The sequence below is a fragment of the Camarhynchus parvulus genome, chromosome 3, assembly GCF_901933205.1.
Source record: "Camarhynchus parvulus chromosome 3, STF_HiC, whole genome shotgun sequence".
Classification (NCBI taxonomy): Eukaryota; Metazoa; Chordata; class Aves; order Passeriformes; family Thraupidae; genus Camarhynchus; species Camarhynchus parvulus.
In genome coordinates, this window is record NC_044573.1 from 60,996,397 (window position 1) to 61,010,723 (window position 14,327).

At 42.3% G+C, this 14,327-nt stretch overlaps 2 protein-coding genes across 5 annotated transcripts in view; one reads left to right on the plus strand and one right to left on the minus strand.

Moving 5' to 3' along the window:
* Positions 1-418: 418 nt before the first annotated feature.
* HDDC2 (HD domain containing 2) lies at positions 419-9,739 on the plus strand. The gene is made up of 6 exons (XM_030946585.1): positions 419-716; positions 1,254-1,375; positions 2,271-2,373; positions 4,518-4,586; positions 8,252-8,390; positions 9,589-9,739. The coding sequence occupies exons 1-6, from the start codon at positions 531-533 to the stop codon at positions 9,681-9,683; spliced, it is 714 nt and encodes a 237-aa protein (XP_030802445.1). The 5' UTR covers positions 419-530; the 3' UTR covers positions 9,684-9,739.
* A 1,812-nt stretch (positions 9,740-11,551) lies between these two features.
* Positions 11,552-14,327, minus strand: part of TPD52L1 (TPD52 like 1) — a 50,637-nt gene continuing 47,861 nt past the window's right edge. For 3 of the 4 annotated variants that reach the window (XM_030946449.1, XM_030946447.1, XM_030946450.1), the window contains one exon: positions 11,552-13,356. In XM_030946449.1, the coding sequence (XP_030802309.1) occupies positions 13,225-13,356 (132 nt within the window). In that variant the 3' untranslated portion in view covers positions 11,552-13,224. The remainder of the gene's footprint in view (positions 13,357-14,327) is intronic. The other variant, XR_004060629.1, reaches the window with a different exon arrangement.

The window sequence follows — 14,327 nt, forward strand, 5'->3', positions numbered from 1 at the left end:
CTGTTGATAGCTGACAAAACCGCAAATGTTCTTTCCTGAAACAGATTGTTTCATCACCACATCAAAACCATTATCCGCTATTTCAGCTGGCAAGATAAAAGTAGCAAAGAAATGCAATGTATTTTGAAAATCCACCAATTGTCAGGTAAGTCGCCGTGTTACCTATTCAACTCATAGAAGTGACGGATGTGCTTGCAGCAAGATGCCAGGAGTCCACAGAATAATTTAAAACTTATCAGCATAACTATTATTGATAACTATTCATTCTTCTCGGAACAATAAATGAGTTTGCGCTACTCTTTTTTTTTTCTTTTTCTTCTTTTATTCTTTTTTTGCATGGTAAAGGTCACCGAGATGCTCCGTTTTGACACAGCTATTCCGGTCTTTCCCTCCTCCTCCCTGCCGGACCTCAGCGGAAGAGAGGAGAGGACACGCCTGCCACCTTCCCTTTTCTACTCCTCAGCGCTCATGCCCGTGAGCAGCCCGGCTTCTCTTGCACTCGCAGCCCGTGTCGTTCTTTTTCGTGGCGAATGAACCCCGAGGAGCCGGAGCTTTGGGAACGAGGTTCCCCCACACGCCTGCGCCCGGGCCCCCCTGCGGACGCGTCCTGGCGGGAGGAGGAGGAGCCGCGGTCGAGGCCGTGCTGCCGGCGGCCGATGGCGGCGGGTGGCGGGGTCGGGCTGCTGCCCTTCCTGCGGCTGCTGGGGCAGCTCAAGGTGGGCGCGGGGCTGGGCCGGGGCGCTGGGCCGGGTTGCCGCGGCAGTGCCCGGGCTGGCAGCGGGGCCGGGGCTGGCAGGGGGCGGCGGCTGGCGGAGGCCGGCGTGAGCCGGGGCTTCGGCCCGCCTTGTGCCAGCGCAGCGGGCCCGGCCGGGCCGCGGCTGCGGCTGCGGCGGGGATTCGTGGGTGCCGCAGTGTCCCGGCCCTTGGGCTGCGGCGGGGACTCGTGGGTGCCGCCGTGTCCCGGCCCTTGGGCCGCGGCGGCGCCTGCTGCGGCTGGGCCGGGCTCCTGGCCGGGTACAGCCTTGGGGCGCCGGGCTGGGCCTTGGGGCAGGTGTTCGCTGCGAGCATCAAAACTCTCCCGTGGTGGGGCGGAATTTCTGCCGGTGTCTGTGAAACGACGGCCTGCAAAACCGAGGGGTTTAACCTTTACAGTGCCATGTGGTGGATGCTGTGGTATCCGCCCAGAGGTTGGGCTCCATGATCTCTGCGGCCTTTTCCAGCCTAACTGATTCTGTGATTCTGTACACGAGCAGAGAGTACCGCGGACGGGATGGGTGTACAGGAACGTGGCAAAGCCAGAGAGCGTCTCCGACCACATGTACAGGATGGCGATGATGGCTTTGGTGACTGAAGACAAAAACCTTAACAAGGACAGGTGAGACTGCTTCTGCTTATCACGACCATATGTTAATGTTGTGGGAGAGCTGCAGACAAAATACTAAAGAAGCTGTCATCCCAAGTAAGAGCTTTTACATCACATTGAAGGAATTTGAAATCCTTTCCCCTCTTCTTTTCCCTCTATCCTTTGGACAGGGTCCTGTTTACCTGGTTGTTTGAAAGGAGCTTAAAACTTTATTGCTTAACTGTGAGTATTGAGGCAAGTCCTTAGTGCAGAGGCTCAAAGCTGGTCTCCTTTCAAGCGGTAAAATAAACAGGCTGGAGACCCTTGTTAAAAAACAATGCCAAGCAACAGACAGCCACATCAGAGCCATAGACCATGTCGATTTTGACAGACTGAAGGAGCACTCAGCAGCAGTAAGGAGCCACAGAAAGCCTCTAGGATAGCAGAGAATGCTCTAAGAGCTGATAGGAAGGCTTTTTTGACTATTCTGCTGCAGACTGGCATAGCTGCACAGCTGTGAGTGACAGATTATATACTGAATTTGGGTTTGCTCCAGATTACCTTCTACCTGTTGCAGGAATAATGTGAAGTGTATAATGTAGTTAATTACCACAGCATCTCCAAAAGCCAAGTATACAAAAGCTAAGTACTTTACTTTTGAATATTATGCTTTGGTACACAGTGTATTTGTACTTAAATCTACATTTACAAGCAGTAGGGACTAGAAATCAAAAATCAAAATCATGTCAAGGTGGAAAATACTTCCCTTAACAAAAAAGTGAAAAATGTTTTTTAAAGTTTAAGAAAGGCACCAACCCATCTTTAGAATATATGAAGGTGGATAAATTCTGCAGTCTTTTAGCCTTTTGGATAAGTTTTCAACTTAAAATGCTGAAAAACTAATTATTCTGTCCCTCCTTCTTGTCAGATGCATACGATTAGCTTTGGTTCATGATATGGCTGAATGCATTGTTGGAGATATTGCTCCTGCAGATAATATCCCAAAAGAGGAGAAACACAGGAGAGAAGAGGTATGAACATAGGGTGTTAAGTCACAGCTGCAGAGCATTTGTGTGTTTTTATGTTCTGGTGGTGGTGAAGGAACACCCCAAGCAATGTAACACTGTCATTGGCATTGGACAAGCCTGTTAAAACCAAGTAGAGTTTTCAGCTCATTGAGATTTTTGTACCTGTAACATGACCAAGTGCAAAGTTATGGAAGAATCTTTGAAGTAATCTTCACCTTGGACCTTTTGATAATTTGGTCTTTGTTTCTACCTTTATACCTGACCTAGCTGCAGTTTTTGGTAAGCCTGAATGAGTCATGTTCAGCCTCCTTACCGAGAGGTGAGGAGCAGGGAGTAGGTGCACTGAGTAGGATGGATGACAGTCCATGTCAGTCAGATCTTGTGTGTGGTGCCAGATCATGAGGTTGACTGAGAATTCATTTAAATCTTCTGCACAGAACCTCAGATGCAGCTGTCTCTTTTGTTGTTGTTGTGATTCTTTGAGTGCAACATGCCTGGAGTAACTTCATTTTAGGCCTTGCACTTATCCAAACTTCTGGTTTGTTGTTTCTGGTTTGTGGCATTATTTGAAGAAAATGTAAACCATTTCTGTAGCCACAGCTAGAGGGCAATGTCATGCCTCAGAAACTCTTCAGAGCCTTTTTTCATTCAGTGTAACACACAAGGAAGTATATTAAAAAAAGAAACACCAAAATTAGGTCAGTAAAGATAGTACTTCAAGAATGCCGAATGCACCTTAGATCTTTAATTTCCACTTTCTTAGCAAAGAGCTTAGTCCTAGAGCCCCCAGCCCCTAGTTTTAACCAGATAAGCATAACAGGGGCCCCCTTTTATGGGTGATGAATAATTACTGGAGTGTTTGTTACACTCTTCAAAGAGCTTCAAAACACTGAACAGAAGACACCTCTTTACTGGAAGCCTCTAAAGGTTGTTGTGTCACTGAGGATCAGCCTTCAACTTTGGTCTCATTTGAATTTAGGCAAGAAAAAAGAGACTTTGATGCCTAGGTATGTTTAAGAAGTTTTCTTAAGTATTTGCAGCTCCTGCTCCCATGTCAGTCAGTGAGGATTTTCTGTTGACTTTGTGAGAAGGACAGTAAAGCATTAAATATTTGGGATCTCTCTGAAATACTTTGTTGTAAAAATAGACCATGGGTAGCCACTTCAGGAGGCTTCCACTGCACAATTCTCCTTTTTTCTGTTTGCTTTACATCCAACATTGAGCTGGCTCCAGAGTTTGCTGCTTGTGCAGTAACTTTAACCAGTGAGTCTCACCAACAGTAAGGCAGCAGAAAATGAACCTGATTAATAAAAGCAGTTTTGGGTTTTTTTTGGAGGAGGGAGGGTGTTGTTTGGAGTAGGGGTTTTTGACAGGTAAGTAATTTTAGCCACCTAACCTTGAAATCTGGTGAGTTCAAGAGCTGGAAAGAGGTGAGAAGGAATGAGACCTGGATGCTTCAGTGGTGGCAAGCAATTTGGAACCATATTGTGACACTATATCCTGTATATGAAGTGGAGAAACAATCATGGCATGAAACCTTTGTCTTGCTTGTGATGTTGGTTGTTCTAGAAGCAGCCCTTCATGTCACTGGGCAAACAGTAGAGACGGCACAGAAATGAGACTGATCAGCTGGGGAACACAAAGAGCATGCAGAGCAGTTTCTGGAGTCACAAGTTCTGCTGGGAGCCTGCTCCAGTGCAGGCTTCCTACAGGGTCACAACCTCCTTTGAGTATCCCCCTGCTTTGAATCCTCCATGGGCCCCACGTGGATATCTGCTCCACCATGGACCTCCAGGGGCTGCAGGTGGATCTCTGCTCCTCTGTAGGGCTGCAGGGGAATCTGCTCTGGCATCTAAAGCACCTCTTCCTTCTCCTTCACTAACCCTGGTATCTTCCTCTCACTTCTCACTCCTCCCCCTGGGTAAAGTTGCACAGGGCTTTCCCCTCCCCTTAAATGTGTTATCCCAGAGGTGCTACCACCTTGGCCAGAGCTGTAGCCAAACATTGCCATGCCAAAACAATACAGTAATTTGCTGTGTAGTGGATGTTTCTGCTAGCTTGGTAACAACTAGATAATTATTCAGAAAATACAATGATAAAAATGTTGCTCAGAAAATATATAAATGGAAATGGCTTCTTTTTTTCAGACAGCTATGCAACAGCTGACCCACCTTCTATCAGAGGACCTCAGAAAAGAAATCTATGAACTCTGGGAAGTAAGTTTGCATTCTTTTAATCCTGTGTTAAAATTCAGGATGACCCATTCCCTTCTTTCCATGTACCTGTGAAATTGTGCTGTCTCTTATTTTGACCTCAAGAAAGTGAGATTTATTTGCTTAGAAGATAAATCCTAACAGTATGACTCGAGGTCAATTTTGGATCCTTTTCAAACAGAAAGCCTGGACTTCGATTAAATAACTATCTTCTGCCCCTAGCCTCTCAGAGTTCCAGATCAACCTGTCTAGGGCTTGGTTTGTACAGCTGAAGGAAAGGTTTGTCCTTTTCATCCAGCCCTCTGGATATAAATCTGATTTTTTATTACTTTATCACATTCGTTTGTATCTGGCCATGTGCAGCTTTTAGTACAGGGGAAAAAATAATGGTAGGTGATGGTGCTGTGGTTTATCTTCTGCTTTTTATGCAAGTAATTTCTGTACCTTTAATTTCTTTCTATTAAAGTCCGTTACAGCAAGACATTTAGTAGTAACTTAAAATGATTAAGTAAACTAATGTTTAAACTTAAATGTGACCAAAAAATGCACTTTTCTACAAACACTGGAGATTTCTGGTCTTGGGTTCTTTAAAAGTTTGTATTAGAAAGTATCTTTTGTGTTTGAAGGTGATTTAACCATTTTTATGCAAACCCATGCTGTTAATTGATAAGATCTTTTATACTTGCAAATGAGGGATGATTAGATTATTTCCACACAATTCAAGTTTATAATTACTGTGCTTTATCTCTTCCTGACATACGGTCACATGGGGGAAATTGAATCCACAACCTCTTGTCCAAGCATTCTATGTTTCTTGGACTATATCCTCTGAATCTCTATCTTACATTCATATTCTTTTCTACTTAGAGGGTATTTAAATTCCAAATATTGGCATCCAGTTTCTGCCTTTTGCTACAACACCCTGTCTGTGGTTTTGTTTTAGGTTTAGGGTTATTTTGGGGTTTTTTTCCCTGTTGTAGTTGGGTAGTTGATTGAACAGGCAGTGGGAATGGGCACTCAGAGCTATATTTTAAGGTAAAGGGGGTAAACCAACATCATCAGATATAGGAAATAATATGTATGTGTTTTTTTAGGGAGCACTGGTTCTTTCTCCCTTGAGAAACTGTTATAATTGAGCAAAATGAGGTTTTGATAGATAAGGTTAGTTCTGTGTAATTGGGTTTTTTTCTTTGCTGGTCTCAGTCTTCTCCAGTGACATTGTAAGAGCTGGTTCTCTATGGGGTCAGTTCTTCAGCATGTTAGCTTTTCATCATTCTCATTAACCATAATTTAATATGTGCACACTTTTGATAATTTGGTCTTTGTTTCTACATCCAGGATTATTTATTGGCACTGTGTCTGCTATTCATTCGCTTGAGTGCAACCCACCTGGCAGAGAGGGCACCCTAAAAATCTGCTATTCACATGTCATCCCTCTAGTGTTAAGTGGAACAACTAGTTGCTCTTTAAGAAGAAGAAGAAAAAAAGAGATAAAGAAAAGAAGCCTCTGATAACTTGATGTGCTGCTCTGCTCTCAGCTAGCCAGAGACATTTCCCTATGATTTTTTTTTTGTGAGTGAAGGTGGTCATGTACCAGAGCTCAACAGTACGAGATTTCTTGACACCCTTAACAAGTCCTTCCTGCTCTGCCCTGCCCTTGTCTCTGTCTCTCTTTGCTTTTAGCTTTACAAGGACTGCTGCTTTGGATGGTCTTGGTGGGTACTTGGCAAGTGTCGTGTAGAGGAGAGGCAGCAGAAAGATGCCTCAGATATATCTTCTCTTTATAACTTAATCCCAAATGTGTTTGGAAAAACAGTGAAGTAAATGAGTCAGCATGTTTCAGCTCTGTCCTGCTTTTTTATTCTCAAGTGCAAAAGCATGGGAATGATTTTTAAAAGATGACCTGTGGTGTTGGAGACACCAGTTAGTGTTTTTCTAAAGTACACTGTTATTTCAGAGCCTTAGCCACCTGTGGGGAGGAAACAGTAGGTGTTTGTTTCAGCACTGTGCACAGTTGCACATGTAATAGCTGATGTTTCTTGAGGACAATGTGAGCTGAGGTGTGAATAATATCGGGTGTATAGCACAGAGGTTGGCAGCAGATTGATACTCCCACCTGATTGTTGGAGGTGAAACTGACTTTTACAGGTGAACAGCCCTACTACTTCTTTTCTTGAAATTCTCCTTTGTAATGCTGCCAAGAGTTTGTTGTCTTTGAGGGATCCTCCCTCCTGCAAAAGAGATTATTAAAAAATAGAGTAGAAATAAATAGATTTAAGAAAATAAGTAGGACTTAATTTAAAAATGAGGCAAAGCTCAGGTTGAAAAGAGAAAAACAAGATAAAAACACTGAAATGAAATTTATTATTAAAATAATGATGAAGATGTAACTGAAAGTTTAAAGTACCATTGAAATTTATGTAGAATAGTAAACCAATCAATTGTGGCTATCAAAATCTGGATTTCTGACCTCAAAGGTAAAGTAAGAAGCCTAAGAACAGGCTTCTAATAGTATGCAAGACAAGGAAATGACTGTCACACTTACTGAGCATCAGTGTGCTGGAATTACAAAGCCAGAGCCTTTCCACTATGAATGACACTCACACCACAGTTGTTATCATAAGATGCAGAAAGGCATGCCAGGTTCTGTGGTCAGTAGGCAAATGTCTTCCTGCAGTCGTGCTGCTGTTCTCTGTGGAAGTGCTTTGATCCACAGGTTCTGTGGATCTGGGAGCTTAGATGGTCCCAGTGTGCACTTTGGTGTGATTAATGGTGGTGGGGATGATGAGTAGGGTCAGACCTGCCAATGGCATCAAGGTGACCTGCAAAGAAGAAAACCCCTTTCTATGGGCTTGGTTTTGGAAGTCAGGAGAGTCAGGAAGACCTTCTTATGAGACATCTCATACAATGCAGTAGATTTGGAAAAGAGAAAATGCAATGCCAAACCTGTCTACAGCCATCACTGGATGCAAATGACAGCAAAATTGTTCAAGTTGAGGAGAAATCTGAATCACTCATAAATATATACTGATGATGACTGTATAGAGGGGAAAGATAGCAGAGAGATTAAAGGACTTAAATTCTGAAGGGGAGGAAACCCCTTAACCACTCCCTGTCTCCTAGGAGAGACATAAGGACATAAGCAGCTCAGACAGATTAGAGCAAAAAGATTAGGCAGGAATGACAGGAGAAATATAAAGAACAACTCCATATAGAAACAGGAAGTAGTGAGAAAAGTGCAAAATAGGTCTTAAAAATAGATGGTGACAGTGCATAGGCACACACTGTGGTAATTAATAGTCTTAGCCAGGCCTGAAATGATCTTTCTACGTAAAATACAGTTAAATCAAACCTATTGTTTAACTTGTGTGCCATGCAGAGTTGCCTCCATATCATCCCTGATTCAGTCAAAACAATTGGTATATTTAGAGTTAGATTATGCAAAAGGCTGTATTTTACATCTCACTGCATTTAATACAAAATTGACACATATTTCAAGTGTTTTGCTGACCACTGTGTGTTTGTAAAAACAAAGAGGAAGACGTAATTGTGCTGAATATTTCTGGATTGGCTTGTACTAATGAAGAAAGTTCTAGATGTATAAAGAGATTTTAGTGTTCTGTTTCAGAGTAACAAAATTATTTTCTTATAACTGCAAATTTTTTCAGGAATATGAAAACCAGTCTACTGCAGAGGCCAAGTTTGTAAAGCAGTTGGATCAGTGTGAGATGATACTGCAAGCATTTGAGTATGAAGAGTTGGAAAAGACACCTGGCAGACTGCAGGATTTTTTTGATTCAACTGCTGGTATAACATTTGGGCTTTTTTTCTTCCTCTTTCATAAATGAAATATATAAATTTTCTTTTTTTTTCCTGACAGACATTCAGAGCAAGTGAGAACTAGTTATTTTACTCTTTGCTCAAGTCCCCTAATATTTCTGGGGAAACTTGATTCATTGTGGACATACCTGACATTTATCTCTAAGTATTAAACCTGAATTTAATTTATGCCAAATTCCTTTTACATCACTTTTCACCTTAGAGAGAGGCTCAGCTTTCATTACACTTGCATGTGTGTAAGAATCTCCCTGAAACACCAGAGTCTTCATAAAGGAGTCTTCAGTGTTCACCCATGCTCTGACAGCAGCTTGTTTTACTCTGTCAGTGTTTCAGGAACCAGTGAAGTAGGATTTGTTATCCCCAAGTGAGCTGAGTGACCAGCCCAAGGTTCCTGTGAGAACCACCTTAGAGAAATTATTAAGTTCCAACTGTGTTACTTTTTATTCTATCCACCGCTTTTCATCTTTTGTGGAATATACTGGTAGTTTAAAGCAGAGATAGGTAAAATAATAATCTTTATCATTTTAGCAAGGTAGTTGAACACCAGAGGAGGACTGTAACTAACTCATCCTGTCCTGGGAAAAAAACTAGGGATAGACAAACTCTAGGGTAAGAGGACCAGCAGTCACCCAACAGAGTCCCTGACAAGTCCCATTTATACTTTGGTGATTCCCCAGGGAAATAATAATCTCTCTATAAGACTTCAACTAGCAAAGGAAAAAAAAAGGACAACATGAATAAAGCTGATAATGCTTTATTTTCTAACAGATGTCTTTGCTGTCCTACCAGAATTCAACAACTTCAGTTGAGCTGGTGTGTGAGTAGAGCCTGCAGCATATACCCTAAGTTCACCTGGAACTGGAGTGGTTTCCTGTAGCACGATACATAGTATAGATTATCTTGATCAGGGTGCATCCCTTTTTCAGCTCTTAAATGTCTTAATAGAGCACAAAATACAAGCTTTTTGTGAAGACGGTGAAGAAGGGGTGTAGCTACACTTATTCCATAGCTGGATTGAATTGGGAGCATTCACTTTCTTAAAAGAATAATTTGACATTTATTCTGAGCCTAAAGTGACATCTCTGCTATCATTCCAATTCCAGCCTTTCACACGTGGCAAGATGAGAGCATTTTTCATTAACCTTCCCTTTCTTTTGTTTTGCAGGGAAGTTTGTTCACCCAGAAATACTCCAGCTTGTATCTCTGATTTACACAGAGAGGAAGAAAAGAATAGCTGCCACATCTCATCCACATTCCTGAAGTGTTCCTAAATGCTGTAGCCATAATAAATACTTTGGTTTATATTCTGGTCATTATTTTTTCTCCTTTAACATCACTGAGTCTGCTAGCAGATTTTTTTTCCTGTGCATTCACTGCTGAGAATCCCAGGACCACTTAGAGGGGAGCAGGTAATGTAGTTGCCTTCCAGATCAGAGGTTGTGTCAGGGAACAAAGAATTAGTATATTTGGGGTTCTCCTTCTTTTTAATCAGTCTCTGATTAATGCAATCTCAGTTACGAATAGATTCTCCACTGGGGAAGTCCATGTACATTTAAAAATTAGTTGATTGCAATCTAATCTGTTAATTAATGCACTGTAGAGGGCAGGTGGTCTTGTTCTGTGAATTTCTAAATATGTATGGATTTAAGTACCTTCAAAAGGGGTTAATATCCACTCAGTGCTACTCAGAAAGGAGACCAATGAGCATGTGTCTATAGAAGCTCTTGACTGAGCTTAGAGATGAGATTTGTTTGGAGTGCATTAGCCTTAAGTGATGGTGCATAAAACTGGTAATCTCATGAATTATATTTTCTCAGTATCTTCTTTGTTTCATACAACTTTTCCCCTGTTCATGTGTTGTATCAGGGAATGGTGCCAGTATTTCCATAAGGTCTGTATTCCTCACTCCCCCTCACCCCAGACTGGCAGTTTTACAGACTCCTTCACAAGTAATTAATAATCACAGAATACCTGAGGTTGGGAGGGACCTTTGGAGTTTGTGCAATCTAATGCAGAAGCCTGTACATCCATGTAGAGCTGGCTCCCTTCTCCAGGCTGTGGCATGCTGGTAGCAGTTCTGCCATAAATGAGTTTCTGGCAGAAGTAGACACTAATGTAGAAGTACAGAGTGATTGTGAAGTGAAGCTGTAGTGGTGGTAAATGCCATAATGAGGCAAGTGTCTGCACACCCAACTGCTGAATTGTGTGCAGCTGGAGATGAGGACAATGCCATGATTACCAAGTAAGCAAAACGTGCACCTGTAAAAATTATGTGGAAGAGACTTGGAGTTCTCTGTCTTCCACCTCACATCAAATGAAGCAGCATAAAACTAAATTCAGATGTCAAATCCATTAAAGGTAGGTAATGTATCTAAACACGCATTGTCAAGCACCGTGACTCAGGAAATGCTTTATTTACACAAACCTCAGGGGTCTGAAGCTCCCCAAGTGTTCTGTGGCTGGTGCCTTTCATGGAGCTTTCACAGAGTGCTGTGGAGAGATGCTGGGAGCTTCTTGCCTCAATGGCTGGCACAGTGCTCAGAATCTGCAGAGTGTAGTGCTCTGGTTCAGAGGAGTTGCGAGGTGCTGGCTCTGCTCAGGAACCCCCTGGGGCAGCAGTCATGCCCTGTGGCAAGCCTGGAAGAACAGGTTGCACTTTGCTGAGCTGATTAGAGGTTCTTGGCAACAGATTGCCATACTGCAGAGGGGGATGGAGTGGGGCCCACCAAGCTTTTGTCAGCATTTTTGTTCCACCTACATGCACACAAATCCTAAGTGTCCATTAGTTTGCATTGAATTCTGAGTGTGAAAGCTACAGATGCGTGGAAGGGCAGAATTGAGAACATTCTTGAAAAACCAGCAAAGTGGCCTTGAAGAGATGTTTAGTAGAAACACACCCAGCACAAACACTACCCTAAGCATGAACAGTCCATTCATGCAGCATAGCAGGAGGCTTCCCCATTCTGCAGGGGACCAAGGGGACAGCATGGAACCCCATGCACAGTAATCAGAGTGGTTTGAGTTGGAAGGGACCTTAAAGATCATCAAGTTCCAACTCCCTTGCCAGTGGCAGGGACATCTTCCACTAGATTGCTCAGTAGTACTGGTAAACAGAATTAAAACATCACAAAGAGTAAAAGAGAAATTTATTTTTAATAAGAATATCAAGAACTTCATTTACACAAACTAAGTTGTCAATATCTTCCATTTTAAATAAATTCACATTTATGCACAAAACCACGTAAAATAAGCTAGAAAATTGTCACAAGAATACTAGAAAAACAATTAGATTTGCTTCCATGCTAAAAGTCACACTAAAGAGGCATGTGATATAAATGTCCAAAATTAGCCTACGTCCAGTAGAACATTACAAAAGGACTTTCAACTTTGTAAAAACTAACAAAAGCCACACAAGAAAAAAACAAAAATCACTTAAAGCCACATTTTCTCACAAAATTTTAAGCAGTCTGTAATGTCAAACTCACTAACACTGATTTGAAGCTTTGGCGTATGCTCAAAAAACGCATCCATTCTCAAAGTAGCCAGGCTCTTTTCCATCCTGTTTACTGATAACCTCGTGCCCACCTCAGTGTGTGGTGAGCTGAGCAACGCAACATGCAGACTGGCACGTGCTCACTACACAGCAAGATAGTGTCACAAATGTGCTGCTCTTTCCTTAGAAAACGTGAAAAGAATGCAATTCAGAAAACATGCTGAATCAAAGCTGAGACGTCTGGCTCTTGGTGATTGAGCAGGGATAATGCAGTTGGTGGAATTTACATCCTGCAGCGAAGCACAACAAAATTTGACACCAAAAGTGAAGTTCTTACTCATCCTGTGCATTGTCAGGTGACAGGGTCTACGCTAGCAACTCTGAAGGCATGTGCTCTCTAACCTATGGCACGTCTGAAGCCAAATGTTTGGTTTGTATTCTTTCACTTAAGGCTGTATCTTGACAGAGGCTCATAAACATATTTTCCCTTGGTTTTGAGGGGAAGATATGGAGGCAGAAATATTAGAGGTTCCCTCCACTCCACTTGATTTTCTAATTAAGTTCACTGCCAAGTCTTACCAAACCAAAGAGAGCAAGCAATGGTGCACATTTTGAAACTGAAACCTTTCCAGGCAAAATGACAATCTGAAATCAGCAGCTGTGATAGGTAGTTTCTGTATGAATAATAACCAGGTATCTCTTCCTGCTCTCCTTAACTCTGCTGCCTAAGGGATGTAGGGCAATGCCAGACTGTACCACTGAAGGAGAAACAGCTTTTTGTGACAGTAAGTGATTTTAATTCTGTTAGTAAATAGATGATGTACAGACACTCCTGAGCGAAGGGCACCTGGTATGGATGGTAGACAGCTGGTGTATGGGCTACTGCTGGCAGCTGAATGCTTTGCACAGCTCTAGGTCCATCTGTCTGATGTGGCACTGAGAGGGAAGCCAGAAACCAACAGATAGAAAAAAAAGTAAACCAAAATTAATAAGAAACAGAGACTAGGAGATTGTTAGAGGGAAGTTACACGTAACTGAAAACTATTTAGTCACTTAACACAGAATTTAGTGCATTATAGCCAATGACTTGCATGTGGTTTTGATGATGTACAAAGTACCTGGTGACAAAATGGCCCATCTAAAATAGAAATAGGGAGAGGAAACATTTCTCCAACACAAGGCCAGGATGGCAATTTTCCAAACCTGACAAAACCTTGTTGCACAAGTTGTGTGCTAAGGGAGAGCTGAAAATCATTGTCTGGGCAAGTCTCTGAAGAGAGGCATGTGGGGCTCAGGAGGGCCTGCTGCTTAACACTGAAGCTCTTCTTCACTTTCAGGGAGCCGGGTGCCAGCAAGGGAGCTCTGAGCACTGGCATGGGCTGTAGAGCTGAGAACTTCTTCAAAGCTGCCTCCCGTGTGGCTTGTCCCACCAACCTTAGTCTGAAATAAGGCAAACAGAGAACAGCAAGATTCTCTGCTCACACTGAAACAAATCCCATTTCCAATCCACCCCATGGCCAAGGAGAGCAGGGAACTGTTCAGGCAGAGAATGCATTGGGATGGTTCCTTAGAACAACAGCTATAAAACCAGTCAAATAAAGCAACTTTACTCCACAATTTCTAAAGTAGGCTGCCATCATAAAATTTGACAGTGGTATGTCTCATATGCTTAAAGGAGACAGTCCCTAAGTAGATCCCAGGTAGGATCCTAGACCCTAGCAGTAAACCCAATGTGGTTGTTTACCTGAGTAGCTCACACTGGTTTCACTGCTTTTTTTTCCAATTCTATGCAGGCTGGAAAAGAGACGGATACTAATATGAACTGGTTCATTTGCTGAGTGGCCCACATGCCAGCTATAGCAACACAGCTGCTCACAAAATTCATAAACCACACTGGGATTTTGGACAGCAGAAGGAATGTAGTAACCAAAGGACCTAAATCCCTTCAGGCACTTGTAGCTGCCTAGACACTGGAATATAAAACTGCCAGTGGCATTTTCATGAAAGAAGGCAGAGAAGAGTTACCAAAATACATTGATCAAACATATCCAATCTGCTTGCACATTTTCTTCCAGAATGCTTCAGGTCACTGAATTTGTAATAACTATTAAAAATAAAAATCAGTAAGACTAAATCTTTGAAAAAGAAGTTCTCTATCAAAGATAGAACTGTATCTAAAGATTTGGAAACATTCAAGACTAAATGATGAAGAGACAAAGCTGTTGTGACTAGGTTGTCTTGGTAAGAGAACATTCTTTTGTGGCTTTGCTTGCAGATATGCCTGCTCCAAGTTGATTCAAGCCAGAAAATAGGGCAAAACCTTTTACTCCATCTTAGAATTGCAACAGAACTCAAAGACAAGCTGACGTTTTTCAACCTCTCAGCCACTGAATGCTTAGGAAGATTATTTT

Bases quoted from the DNA above. Each gene is read 5' to 3' on its own strand.
- HDDC2 (XM_030946585.1), top strand. From the start codon at position 531: ATGAACCCCGAGGAGCCGGAGCTTTGGGAACGAGGTTCCCCCACACGC. The intron at 2,374-4,517 runs GTATGAACATAG...TCTTTTTTTCAG, and splicing joins AGAAACACAGGAGAGAAGAG to ACAGCTATGCAACAGCTGAC. The intron at 8,391-9,588 runs GTATAACATTTG...TTTGTTTTGCAG, and splicing joins TTTTTTTGATTCAACTGCTG to GGAAGTTTGTTCACCCAGAA.